The sequence below is a fragment of the Oreochromis aureus genome, linkage group 9 (genome assembly GCF_013358895.1).
Source record: "Oreochromis aureus strain Israel breed Guangdong linkage group 9, ZZ_aureus, whole genome shotgun sequence".
NCBI lineage: Eukaryota > Metazoa > Chordata > Actinopteri > Cichliformes > Cichlidae > Oreochromis > Oreochromis aureus.
In genome coordinates this window covers 17,407,319-17,421,195 of record NC_052950.1, presented here as the reverse complement: position 1 = coordinate 17,421,195, position 13,877 = coordinate 17,407,319, and the positions used below count along the sequence as shown (strand labels likewise).

Genomic DNA, 13,877 nt, shown 5'->3' with positions numbered 1-13,877 from the left:
ACCAATTAGTTAAACTGCAGGAATGCCATAAACACATGAAGACCTGGATGACCTCAAACTTTCTAATTCAGATAAAACTGAGGTTATTGTATTCGGTCCTAGAAATCCAAGAAAGGCAGTATCTAGCCAGATGCTCACTCTGGCTACATTACACTGGCCTCCAGTAACACTGTGAGGAATCTTGGAGTCATTTTTGACCAAGATATATCCTTCAATGCGCATATTAAAGAAATATGTAAGACTGCTGTCTTCCATTTCCTTCCAGTATCTCCAAAATTAAAAACATCCTGTCTCAGAGTGATGCTGGAAATCTAGTTCATGCATTTATTACTTCTAGGCTGGACTACTGTATTTCCTTATTAATTCCAGGATGTCCTAAAAACTCCCTGAAAAGCCTCCAGTCGATCCAAAATGCTGCAGCAAGAGTCCTGACAGGGACGAGACAGAGAGAGCAGATTTTTTTCTATACTGGCTTCCCTTCATTGGCTCCCTGTTAATCCAGAATCAAATTTAAAAGCCTGCTCCTCACATACAAGGTCTTGAATAATCAGGCCCCATCTTAACTTGATGACCTCATAGTAACATATCACCCCATTTGAGTGCTTCACTCTCGGACTGCGGGGTTACTTGTGGTTCCTCGAGTTTTTAAAAGTAGAATGGGAGGGAGAGCCTTCAGCTTTCACCCCCAACCAGTCGCGGCAGATGGCCGCCCCTCCCTGAGCCTGGTTCTGCTGGAGGTTTCTTCCTGTTAAAAGGGAGTTTTTCCTTCCCACTGTCGCCAAAGTGTTTTCCTTGAGTTTTGTACTTTCTCCTGATTCTAAATTTGAGACTACAGGCAGTTTCCCTTGGATGTGTCTCTATACCTTGCAGCATTACATGGCCCAGTCACAGCTCAATAGTTCCCCCTTTCTTTGTCTCAAAAACAGCTGTTAACACATTTCATTTAGAGTGACTGACATCATATTGATCTTGTTTTTTGAAAGGCACACAGAGCCATTCCTGATTTAAAATGACATACAACATGATGCAAAATGGTAATTAAACTTGGAAAATAAGCATGCTGGCTGGATAGAATGAGTAATGAAACGAATGTGACTTCTCTCAGTATCTTACAATAAGGGAAAATATTGGAAACTCCCCAAAGAGGACTCATCCAGCATAGGCTACGTAGAAATTGTCACTTAGGCAAGTGTGTTTTTGTTTTGTTTTTTTTAAAGCTTTGCCTGGAGTGCCTAAATGTTTGTTGGAGTATAAATGTTCTTGAAAAATCAGGCATCGTTATGTCTTAGAGACCTCACAGTGCACTCTGCTCTCAGACTGCAGATTCCTTGGTTTTTCCAAAAGCAGAGAGTGAGGTAAAGACTTCAGCTACTCTCAGGATCTCTTTTTTGGAACCAGCTCCACGTCTGGATTCAGGACAGACACCCACTCTGTTTTTAATATTAGATTTAAAACTTTTTTTTTTTGATAAAGCTTGTAGTTAGGGCTGGATCAGGTGACCCTGAGCCATCACTTAGTTATGCTGCTATTGGCTTAGGCTGCCAAGGGACTTCCCATGATATAATGAGGACTTCTTTCCATCCATTTCCTTCCTTGCTTCCTCTCTTCTGTAGTTTGAATTTTGTCCTGCCCTCCTGTGCGCTCGTTTTTTCTCTCCTCTTTCCCCTCACCCCCTAACTAGTTGCAGCAGATGGCTCCCCCTCCTTCAGCCCACTTCTGCTGGAGTTTTCTTCCTGTTAAAAGGGAGTTTTTCCTTCCTGCTGTCACGTAATCCATACTCATAGAAGATTGTTGGAATTTTGTCTAATAATGTAGACTCTCTACCTTAGAGTGGTGACTGCTGTTGTGATTGGCGCAGTATAAATAAAATTGGATTGAACTGAGCCGAATTTGCTGGCCTGCTTTGGTTTTTAGTTCTTATAATCTGACTTTAATTCTGTTGCCACCTGCTAATGTGTCGTATGGTGAAACACAACATCAGAGTTGGCTGTTTATACTGATTTCAAATAACCCGAATAAAAGCTTGAATTTCCCAACCATAAAACTGTGCCATGGCTAGCGGGGGCACGCTGATCCTTCATCTGTCCCAGCATAGAGGCTTTTTTGTTTGCTCTAACTACTAAAAACCCCAAAGGCTGAATTTGTGTGTGTATGTTTGGATTGTCAGGATTCAGTCCACTGGTGTTTTTGTGCTGAGGCCAAAACTCTTGACGTAAAAACTCCTGTTGGTGAACTTGAGTTGTGTGCGTCGTTAGCTCACATATCTGTGCAGCTCATTCTCCCTGGGAAGCCAGTACAATGCATCACAGGGCCTGGGAATGCCAGAGTTTAATTGGAGCAACCAGCCCCTGCCTAATTAGGTGGAATTTCCTGGCAGAGTAAGAGAGATGAGGCAAAGAGGGGGGTATATACTATGCAGACCCCATAACCCTCTGCAGCTTCTTTGCCCCCCTTAAGCCTCTGCTTCCATTACAAGAAATCTGTGAATCCAGCCACTCCAGGGGATCTCGCTGCAAAGGAGCAAATGCCCACTTAAGCTGTTGTACACAGTTATATGTTGAAATGGATAATAAGAACAATTTTTCATCATGTACACAGGGAAACTAGAGCCAAAGCCACTCATAAATATTCTTTACATACAATGGGGGAGGGGAAAAACTGTCATTTTTACCTCAGCATTTGAAATGTTGACAAGTTTTCCTCATTATGCTGATGAGTCCTCCAGAAGCTCAATATTTACTGATGCATGGGTAGGATTTTCAGAATAACAAACAGTATGGAAAACTGCTTGATTAATTTATCACTCCTGAGCAGTGGATTAAAGCTTGAACTTTCAGCATCCTCTGTGTAATTTATTCTAAGGAGTACTTAGAAAGTACAACAGTTGCATCCATGTTTGCTCACAAAATGTCAAGACAAACTTTGTCTTTGGACAGCAAGTTAAAAACTACCTCTCTGACCTTTCCCTCTGTTACTCCTCAAACTGCTGTTTCCTTATCCTCGACATATGGCTGCCCAATGGGCCGTTGTTTACCCCCCATTTTTCACTCTGACAGCCTCACTTTGCACCAGCCGCTGAAGCCCAAATCTCACTGGCTCTAGTATCCCATTTTGGGGGAAATGCAGGGTGGCTCTTGGTTCCTCTGGTCAGAGTGGTTTATGCATGGTGCGACACGGCTTCCAGCTGTACCGTCCTCATCCGAGACCACTGCAGGCTGTCAGACACAGTTATGTAACAGAAAGTTTCAGAATGCATGAAACGGGGCCGCGCTTGGCCTCTAACAATTCACTCTCTGAAGAGTACCAGGAGTCTGAAATCGGACTTTAACTTGGCCCACAAGTCTTGTTTGACTTGTCTGAACTGTGTGTGCTAGAAAGGCGTGTGTATGTTTAGTTTTGTGTGTGCGTGTGTAAGTGTTTTCATGTGCTGGAAGTGGTGGAGTGGTGTAAGTCACGGTGGTTCTGGACTTTCCCGGCCCTGCAGCTCAGCCCCCGCGTGTCCCCGGGGAGGCCCCTGTGTTCATGGGAAAGTCACGGCTCCATTTCAAACAGCATTCTCGGGGTCTGGCAAAGTGCGGCTGTGTGGGTAAGACTGAGGAAAGCAACCCCATACTGACATGGAGCACCCCAAGGCCAAACACCAGCCAGTGCTTGAAAAGAGGCCACGTCTCGCTAACACTGGGAATTATTATCCCTCCTTTTGGGCATTGTGTTTAAATAGACCAAGCAATTACTTCTCTACATATTCTTTGCCTACGTTTTTTTTTTTTTCACAGTTAAAGCAAATAGTACAATTAATATTACCAAAATTTTCTTTTCCAGATCCCTCTATTGATATCTTCTGCTTTTGTGCCCATCCAGGGATAAGGACTATCATTTACGGACCTACAAATCAGTGGTCATGGCTAACAAGCTCATAGATTGGCTTATAGCACAGGTAAGCTTTTTCGCTGCGTCACAAATGTTATTTAATAACAATACAAGTTGTTGAATTTTTCTATTTTGCTTGTGCAAAGAATCTGATGAAGCCAAATGTTAGATTATTATTCTGAACACCATTTTTTTTTCTTTAAATTCAGATACTTTCATATAATTTCTTGTGTGTTTTTAAGAAGACACCTTTCCATTAGTTTCTGGCCATGTTGAAAACAGACGCCCCACCTCTTCCCCTTTAAAGCATAGAAGTTTAAAAAGAATAATTGTGGGAGTGTCTGCTGTTATTACACGTCAGTCACTTCAGATGTGCAGCAGAAAAAAAGAAACCATCAGACTTGAAGCTCTCAAAGGAGTCGAGAGGAAACGAAAAAAGAAAAGCAGAATTGATTGGATAGCAAAGCTTTATTGACTATGACAGGAAGTTCTGAGGTTGACAGATTGATAGTCCTGTTCGGGACGACAACAAAGGGATGAAACATATATGGCGACCAGCAGCCACAGAATCGCTGGCAGACATTACATGCTTGTGTCTGCGTAGACGTGCATGTGTGTGATTGCGGTAGTCCATATGCATGTGTTTGAGTCGATGCAGTGGAGTAGCTCTCACTTCTTCTGTGGGACTTCAATAGCTGTCACACTATACTGTCTAGACATGATTTTGGCTCTGTTTAAGATCGAGTGTGGAGTGGCTCTGCTGGCCTTGAGGGCTTTTGGACGCAAGAACAAAGGAGGGGTGTGAATGTGACATTTTGACTGCACTCTAAACACACAATGTCCTTTGTTCTGTTTTCTCTCATCCTCCTTTGCTTCTTTTTTTGTCTTCTGACTTATTCACTATACCCACTCTTCACGCTTACATCTGTCTTATTTCTCCCGTGTGTCCACTCTTCTGCTGCAGGGGGACTGCAGAACGAGGGAGGAAGCGGTGATCTTGGGGGTGGAGCTCTGCAACAATGGCTTCATGCATCACGGTACGGCACTTTCCACTCCTGAGGATTTCAGCAGAGCAAAAGAAAAGGGGGGGGGGGAAAAACCCTGCAGAACTTTGGAATTCTCTCCATCACTGAGTAAATGAGAGATGAATGCTTTGGTGAAACCACGCAGAGGGCGCCTGGCATTTAGCGTCCTGTTTTAGAACACAACCACACTTGTTCTTTTTCCATTTCTACTTAATATCCCTCTGACATGCTACAGGAATAGAACTATTTTCCAAACCAGTGAATATAAGTGCGTGTGTGATGCTTGCATACCATCATTAATTCCATGTATGCATGTGCCCATATACAGTGTGCACTGTATATGTCTTAAGTAACTAAGTGCTATGGGTAAATACATGAAAACTGTTTATCTGTAAGTGCAAAACACAGTGGCCATGGTTACAGTTTGCTTATGAGAGTTGGATTTGTTTTTAACTGCGCACCTCCCCTGTGCCAAAGTCCACATCATGCACACTACAGTATGAATCACAGCATGTCACCTCGTACCCCCATGATGCAACTGCTTCAAACTACCCGCAGTTCAAGCCTCACACTACAAATTACCAGCACATCTCCAGAACATAACAACCCCAGCCATCAAACTTCCTGTCACTTCCACTGCCTACAGGGTAATTTCATAATTTCATTTCGTGCCTGTAAGTTATTTGCCCTCACGATATAGCTATATCTGATCTTGAGAGGAATGAAGTGAGGAAATGTTAGAAGGAAGCTCTGTTCTTTCCCCTCAGGGCTATTTTTTGGTTTAAAATTGAAACTCATGGTGGATATGTTATGTTACTCCTGAGACCGGGTTTGTTTTAAAGATTTTTTTTTTTTCCTTTTGCCGTAAAAGTGGGGTCTTCTTGTTTCCCAAAGTGTCTATTTGTGCATTTGGCGTGCAAATACTACTGCGGTCACACTTAAATGGGTTTAAACTTCTTAGCGTAATGCAAAAAGAGTTTTTTGCTAAATTTAACATGTTCTGCTTCTGCACAGCACCACACAGTGAGGCTTTTAGAATTGACAGTATTTTTAGTTTCTACTCCCTCAGAAGTTGTCTTGGTCCAACATTTTAAATCCACCTTTCAAGTGACAATTTTGTCCGACACTCAGATACATTAAAAAACAATGAAAATTAGGATCTCCTATTACTTGCAGATATAGGTAGGAGTCAGATAACAAGCTTTAAAATCAATTCTAAAATTCTCAGTTTTCACATTTAGCTATCGAAATGTAGCTTTTAAACTGTACTTGGCATTTGTAGCTTAAACGTGTGGACTGTTGAACTTTCCAGTCACACTTTTCATATGTGACTTTGTTGTCACCTCCCTCAGTGCTGGAGAAGAGTGAATTCAAGGACGAGCCTCTACTGTTCCGCTTCTTCGCCGATGAGGAGATGGAGGGTTCCAACACAAAATACAAACCTATGAAGCATGACCTGAAAATACTTGAAAATGTCATCTCCAAGTCTCTCCTGGTGAGTGCTCCTTGGTGGATTATTGATCGATTATCGCTCACTCTGACTGATATGCTGTGGCTTGCTGGGATTTACTCACAACTTGGAGCAAAGTGGAAACGCTGTAAATCATTATGCAGCACACAGCTGAGAGAAGTAAAAGTAATAACGCTGCAAAAGTCCATTTTATACCTTGGTAAGCAAGAAGAGCTTCTTTTTTTTTTTGCAGAAATGTGCGTGCTATCTGTCTTTAACAGTATCTTCTTCTGGTGTGTCCGTGTTTGTGCTCGGTCTGCTCGCTTGGGATTTTGCTGATGCGAGACATGTTATTTTCCAGATAAGGCCCAGTGATGGAGGCTATGGCTTTACCCTGGAAGAGAGGAACCGCGTCCCCATAATCAAATTTGTTGAGAAGGGCTCCCCAGCTGAGGTGACACGGTCTCACACACAGAGATGCAAAAAAGCACAATCCTGAAGTTTCTTCTGTACTTCTGTGAAGCCTTTTTGCATGCTCTATGGAAAAACAAAAAAAAATGCATGCCAGGCATAAAGCTCTCCTCGAGTTGCTCCTCGTTTAGCAGATCATAGGTTATAGAGAATAGGAAGGAGCACTGCTAATGTGATTGCTTTGATTTTATTTTCAAAGATGAAAGTAAAGGCAGAGCTGTGTTGCAGATGTGCCAGCCAGTAGAAGTCTTTTGTTATTAAAATGTGATTCAGTCATTAGTCACGAAAAATATAACCTCGTGACTCTTTGCCCTTCCTCTAAACCTGCTTTATTGTGATGTGGCACTAATGCTACCCTTAGTACTTTCATACAAATATGGGGCAGTTTTTTTTAGCTTTGATCTGCTATTTGAAAATGAGAGAAGAGGGTTCGAAGGCAAATGTGATCAGTTTGAGCGCATGATCTATAATTCCCTCCAGTCCTAAAGTAGCACTGAAGGAGCCTTGAACGTCTGGCTTGCATTGAGAATGGCGTTTTGTGTGATGTCTTAAAAAAATTAAATCCTCAACAGGATCCAGCTGTGTGCTGACAGACAAAAGTTACCCAGTGTTGTCCCCTAATGCTGGGAGTGTGCGTGCTTTTCATTGTGATTTAAACAGTCCATTGTGATTCTGCGTCACATTAAGACCGAATGTGTGACTTAATCCTTTTCTATAATTTATTATTTATTTCTCTTGTTCTTCATATTCTCTTTCAAGATGGCTGGCCTGGAAGTGGGGAAGAAGTTGTTTGCTATAAATGGAGACCTGGTGTTCCTCAGGCCTTTCTCTGAAGTTGAAGCTCTCCTCAAGCAATGTTTTAACAGCAAAGGACCCCTCCGAGTGCTGGTCAGCACCAAGCCTAGAGAGTAAGTCTCAGAGCTTTGCACGCACACGCAATGTCAATTTCATCTTATTGTGTGCATGTCCCAGCTCGGTAATTTACTCTTTCCTTTCATTTCCAGGACGATAAAGATTCCAGACTCGGCCGATGGCTTGGGATTCCAGATCCGTGGATTCGGTCCTTCTGTGGTCCATGCTGTTGGGAGAGGTAAGAGATTGCATTTTCCACCACTTGAGCTGTCTGGCCTCATCAGCAAAAGTCTTTCCATCACCTCTTTGTTATTGTGGCACAGCTGGCGAGCAGCTGCTACACCAGCCTTTGGGGGTGTGCGTGACTTGGCTGCGGTGTGACGTGATCACAATGATTTCCATGCACCTACTCGCATTTTTCTTAGCAGTTCGATTAAGCTGTTTGATAGGAAAGCACTCTGCATTTTTTGCTCTAAATTCATCAGGCGTCTTACCTAATGCAGCATATTTAGTCACACTGCTATCAGGGCTGGCATGAGGTAGGGTCCAATCAAAAAACAATTCGTCTCCATCTCAAGGGAATTGAATCTTTTATTTTTCCCCGCCTTAAGCAATCTAAGTCAGATAGCAGAGTATGTGCTTTCGTGTCGGCGTGCATGTGTGCGCCTGCATGTGTTGACTTGATGATGTGGTTGCTTGGGAACCTGGTGTGTGTTTAAGTGGATGCTGCGATCCCCAGGGACAAAGCTCAATATATATAGGAGGTGTCTAATCCCTGGTGTCTGAGGTCAACAGGAGCTGGTAATACCAATTAGAGATGAAGAAACCGAGGCACAGAAAAAGAGCAGTTGCACAAAAACCTCCATTGTGAAATTAATATTACACAGCAATTCAGCGTATTGGCACTGTTGCTTGACACAGGTGTTACACATTTTTGTAAAATAAGTGTTAATGCGAACCAGGCATCTGTATTTCTACAGCTGCGGTCAGAAGTTTACATACACTCATCACAGACACGAATGCCATGGTTTGTTTGGAGGTTTATGATTTCTTTAAACTTTTATGTCTGCAGTATGCATCACTGCTGTGATGTATAACAAAAATTGATTGCACAAGTAATATGCTTGGAGGGTTAAAGGTTAGGCTTTCAAACCTAAGTACATAATGCCATGGTTTGGTTTAGCATCATGCTTTATGATGGTACTGGTCTTTAAAAGTTTTGGAGGATCTAAATTCTTCAGTAAATCAGATAGCTAGACATCAAACTGCTGTTCCATGTGATCCCAACACAAACAAAACTGGTTTTAGAACAGATAAAGCATGCTAAGTATGCTTGGTGATCTTCCAAACTGCAATAAGTATGAGCCTGTGTCAGTGCAACTAATTTAAATGAAGTCTCATTCTGTTAGATTAAAATATTTTAAAATTCAGTGAAAACAGATGTATGTTCATTATCCCTTCTTTCATAATGGAAAAAGAACAGTGTTAAAGAAATCAATAAAGATGTATGCTGTACATTTATTCCACAATGGAAAAAGAACAGTTTAAAGAAATCAATAAAAGGCCAGAATTACTATGATTTTCATGCCCGTGACGAGTGTACATAAACTTCTGACAACAATTGTAGAAATTCAGAAGTCTGGATGGATGTGTGTTATTGTGTTGGTTGTTATTTCCTTATGATATAGGGATTGTTCACCCTAAAATATATTAAACATGTAGAAAGGTGTTGAATGTAGTGTAAGTAGAAGGCACTAGCCTTATGGAGTGCCATGCCACAACTGCACGTGGCCAGAAAGCCATCTTTCACTGTTAGTTAACTAGCTGAATCCTCCTTGAGTTGGCTGAAAACTGTTTGGTGGTATAGCCAAAATGCTGACTACTGAGGATTCAACTGAGGTTTCAACTTTTGACCATTATGAGTACACCATCTGGGTACTTGAGCTGCCCTTCATTTAGCTGTGCTTGTCAGTGTAAACACACTTATGCACTCTAAATAGTGTAATAGTACTACAGTATGCTATTGCAAACACAATTAACATTGCAAGCAATAAACCTGCTAAACACTAGTATGTTAATAATGTTGGGGTGACCTTCGTAAAGAAGCAACTCACCTGAGACTGGGTGCTTAGAGTTATTGATCATTACATTTTATCGTTCATTAGCAATACATGCTTATCCTTTTAGAGAATCTCAAGGCCTGTGGGGGGATTGGACAAAAAGGCCACTTAGAAGATGTAGAAGCCCTTGTAGAAAGCATGAAGAAAATATAAAAATGTTTTGAACAATACTCATTCATACTGGATGTAATATTTAGTCTCTTCTCTTCTACTCTATTAATAACTAGAATATCCTTGTCTATTGTTGATATATTATAAATTCAGTTGAAGCGGAAAGGAAAGTACAACTGGATGTGTCCATCCTTGCAATCCTTGGCCAAATGATTACAGATTCCTTACATTGCAGCGTGAGGTTTTCATGATGTATTTTTAAGGAGCTGTGAAAACAAATGGGAGGAATATTTAGTCTGCCATACACTTCCTTCTGATAGCTGTAAACCTTGAAGTTCTCCTATGGTCTGAATCACATCCCTCAGAGGCCTTCGTCTACCCCAGATAAACAACTTCCCTCCTCCCTGCACCACACTCTCCCTCTCACACTCCTCCTGAGCTGCCAAAAACAGGAAACAGTCTTGTAAATACAAAGCAAAAAAAAAAAAAAGGAAAAAAAAAGAATGTTGTTCAATCTAATTTTGCAAACAGGATGTGGAAAAAGTGACAATTATTTTTTTTTTTAGGATGTGCTCATGTTTTTTTTCATCCTGTTTCAGCATGCACCTGCAAGATAACGTGCGGTAGCTCTTACTCTTGTCACCCCTTCTTCCCCTTGCCTCTCTGTCTGTCTCACGCCAGGCACAGTGGCAGCAACTGCCGGTCTCCACCCAGGCCAGTGCATTATAAAGGTGAACGGTATCAATGTGAGCAAGGAGAGCCATGCCAGCGTCATCGCTCATGTCACAGCGTGCAGGAAGTATCGGCGACCCACGCAGGTGAGACGGGAGGAAGAAAGGAAAAGCAAAAAGGGATAAACTGCAGAGTAAATCTAACCAGACGCAAGCATTTGTCAAGGGGGCTGGGGGTGGGATGTCATCCAGCGGTAATGAAAAAGTATTTAATTTTTATTATGTGTCACTGTGAAGCAGAGAAAAAATGAATAAATGATTTTCTTGCTGGAAAAATGGAATTCATTTCTGCAAATATGTTAGTAGAAGTGCAAAAGAGCAGAAAATAAGGGAAACTGATTACCCTGGTTCTCTCTGCTTTTCCTTCTCTTGGGTCATTACACAAAAATAATAGTAGTTTTGGCTTCTTTAGCGCTGACCCCTGGCTCACAGCGGTGGGCTTGTTGTGGGAGACTGGCAGGCTGCAGATAGAGGTGGGAAAGGATCCCAAGGCTGGCTGGGGGTCAGAGTGGGTGAGAGCCTTGGAGTAAGACTGATTGAAGATGGAAGGAAAGAGGGGGATGGTGCGGGGTAGGCTAGACAGCAGACAAGTGTAGGAGGAGAGCTCGGTCCACCTGTTGAAGGTGGGAAACAGTGAAAAATAGAAACCCCAGGATGTGTGTGTATGGTGTGAGTTAGTGTAGTGTGTCATTATAATTGAGCCTCGTGTGGACCTCAGGCTTAATGATGCACTAGAGTGTTCCAAAACTGCTGGAGATCTGGTTTCCATCAAGTGTGGACACGGAGGAACCACCCTCTCCTTCTCGCTCTTTGCGTCTTTGTATGTGTTTGTATATGCGTGCCTGCGTGTGCGGTTGTACACTAGAAAACCACAGACCAATGGGACGGCGCAGCATGTAGCCATGGCAGAAAACCCTCTGTGGGCTTGGGTGTAGAGAAAGGACACACACACACACACACACACACACACACACACACACACACACACACACACACACACACACACACACACACACACACACACACACACACACACACACACACACACACACACACACACACACACACACACACACACACACACACACACACACACACACATACACACAGGGCATGCTAGAGTGGGTTGATGAGATTGGCATGGGTTTGCTTTTGCGGTCTCACGGAGAGCCATGTTTCCATATGTTTGTGAAGTCTTTTCACTGTATGCTCTGCCAACCCAACTGTGACACTGCACACCATATCTAGGCAGAATCAGCTAAACGGGCTGCAACAAACCTCCAGCCTCAGCTTGTGTACACATGCACACAATCAACAGAGTAATAGAAATGCCACCTGTTAAACACCAGGGATGGAGGGATAAGAGTGATGCTGCAGTAGATTGATTCATGTGGACAGTTGCGTACATATGGGCCTATAATCTCTCCAGTTAAATTAATTGTAAATTAAAATACACAGATGGACTACAGTTAGTCAATTTAAAGTGTAAATTGGGGGAAAATTTCATTTTAGCATCTTCTTCACTAATATGATGCAAAAATAATGTTATTAAAAGTCCAAATGTAATCAATCTCTAATTTTTTTTCTTCTTTTTTTTAAATGTATTTAGCAAGATACTATTAAGTGGGTCTACAACAGCAGTGAGAGCGCCCAGGAGGACAACCAGAAAACTAACCAGAAACCCATCACTGAGAAGAATGGAGATGGCTTTGAGTGTAAAGTCGAAGGTGACGACACACGCACACACATGCTCATTCACAAGCTACATGGGAATATGTCATTTTGGCAAAGTGCTTCTTTTTTTTTTCCTTTTCTCAAAGTGTCTGTGGATGTAATGCAGGGTTGTTCACAGGAACACAATCCCATTACCTCCTTCAGTTAACAAGTAAAACATAGCTCCAAACATGCTCATCTGGAATGTGTTAGTGTGAGAACAGCTGCCCCCTCTGGCTCATCAAGTGTTAATTTCCCCCTGCAATTTATGCATCCCAATGAGAGAGTAAAACAGGAAAGCTATTCCCTTCATAGCAAACAGCTCTGTCAGGATTTATAACTACATTAGGTCACTGCTTTACTGTAGGGCTGGTTAACTTGGTGCTCTTGGAATTGCTCCGGGTTTTTTCTTTTTGGAGGGAAATGGAAGAAAGCCACGAGCAGAAGGTCTTTCTCTGAAACTATCTGCAGATTTGGTGAACAGAGGCCTCCCACAGTTCTAAGTGTGGTGATGAAAACACTGGGAAAAACTGCATCAGTGCATTGCAGAACATTATCACATGTCATTATAATAGTTGCAGGCATAAATACATACTTGTTCCTTCGCCAGTTAACATAAATATTTTATACTATGTTGTTTTTTTTATGTCTTATGTTTTTGTGTATTTCTCCAACCTCAGAGGTAATGGACAAAATCAACACTATAGCTATCATTGATGGAAAAACAGACCATGTAAGTCTGACAGTAGACAATGTCCACCTGGAGTACGGAGTGGTGTACGAGTATGACAGCACAGCTGGCATCAAGTGCCATGTACTGGAGAAGATGGTTGAACCCAAGGGATTCTTCAGCCTCACTGCTAAGGTAAAAATGCAATTACATGAATAGATCACATTTCCTTTCTCATTCAGGGTGTGTGTTTTACTTATTTATCTTAATGCAAAAATTATTGGTAGGCTAGTTGGTAGCTTTTATAGTAGATATTTGTCCAATATCAAATTTTCCAGCCCTACATTTATTCACATTTTCTCTCATGTATTGTATTTGTTTAACTGAATATGACTCATAAAGCTACCTTCAGGTGCTTCCTTATTTACAAGGAGTTGTCACAGCACATATCCCTGCATGTCTGATTTAGACTTACTTAAATGCATTTCTTGATGCAACCCTAGAGAGATTTTTCTCCCCTCTGGAGACTGTGGAAATGTGTTAACCACTACTATGGATTCATTAATTGCAGGCCTCATGTGATTCACTATTACTAAGGCAGGAGGCAAAGTTTGGTGTTTAGGGCTCTGCAAAAATGCATAAAAGCCCCCATGAGGTGTGTATTCTCCACCTGATGGGGGAACCCAGTAGTTGATGTTCTCTGTGTTAGCAAATCCACATCAAGCGGAATGTCCTATTCAGCTAGTAAAAATCCCCCTGAGCATAATTTATCAAGCAAAGATGTTGCGTTAAGCTGTGACTTTCATCCTGGATGGTTGTGGACAAAAAGAGGGACGACAGCGAAAGAGAGGGAGACATTTTATT

General features: G+C 42.0%; 1 protein-coding gene across 1 annotated transcript in view; it reads left to right on the top strand.

Annotated features, from left to right (window-relative positions):
* The window catches only part of prex2 (phosphatidylinositol-3,4,5-trisphosphate-dependent Rac exchange factor 2), a 94,206-nt gene that overhangs the window by 36,123 nt on the left and 44,206 nt on the right, over positions 1-13,877 (top strand). The window contains exons 14-22 of the mRNA XM_039617481.1: positions 3,862-3,937; positions 4,835-4,907; positions 6,248-6,390; positions 6,707-6,799; positions 7,576-7,724; positions 7,821-7,906; positions 10,581-10,717; positions 12,240-12,357; positions 13,024-13,208. Coding sequence (XP_039473415.1) covers positions 3,862-3,937; positions 4,835-4,907; positions 6,248-6,390; positions 6,707-6,799; positions 7,576-7,724; positions 7,821-7,906; positions 10,581-10,717; positions 12,240-12,357; positions 13,024-13,208 — 1,060 coding nt within the window. The remainder of the gene's footprint in view (positions 1-3,861; positions 3,938-4,834; positions 4,908-6,247; positions 6,391-6,706; positions 6,800-7,575; positions 7,725-7,820; positions 7,907-10,580; positions 10,718-12,239; positions 12,358-13,023; positions 13,209-13,877) is intronic.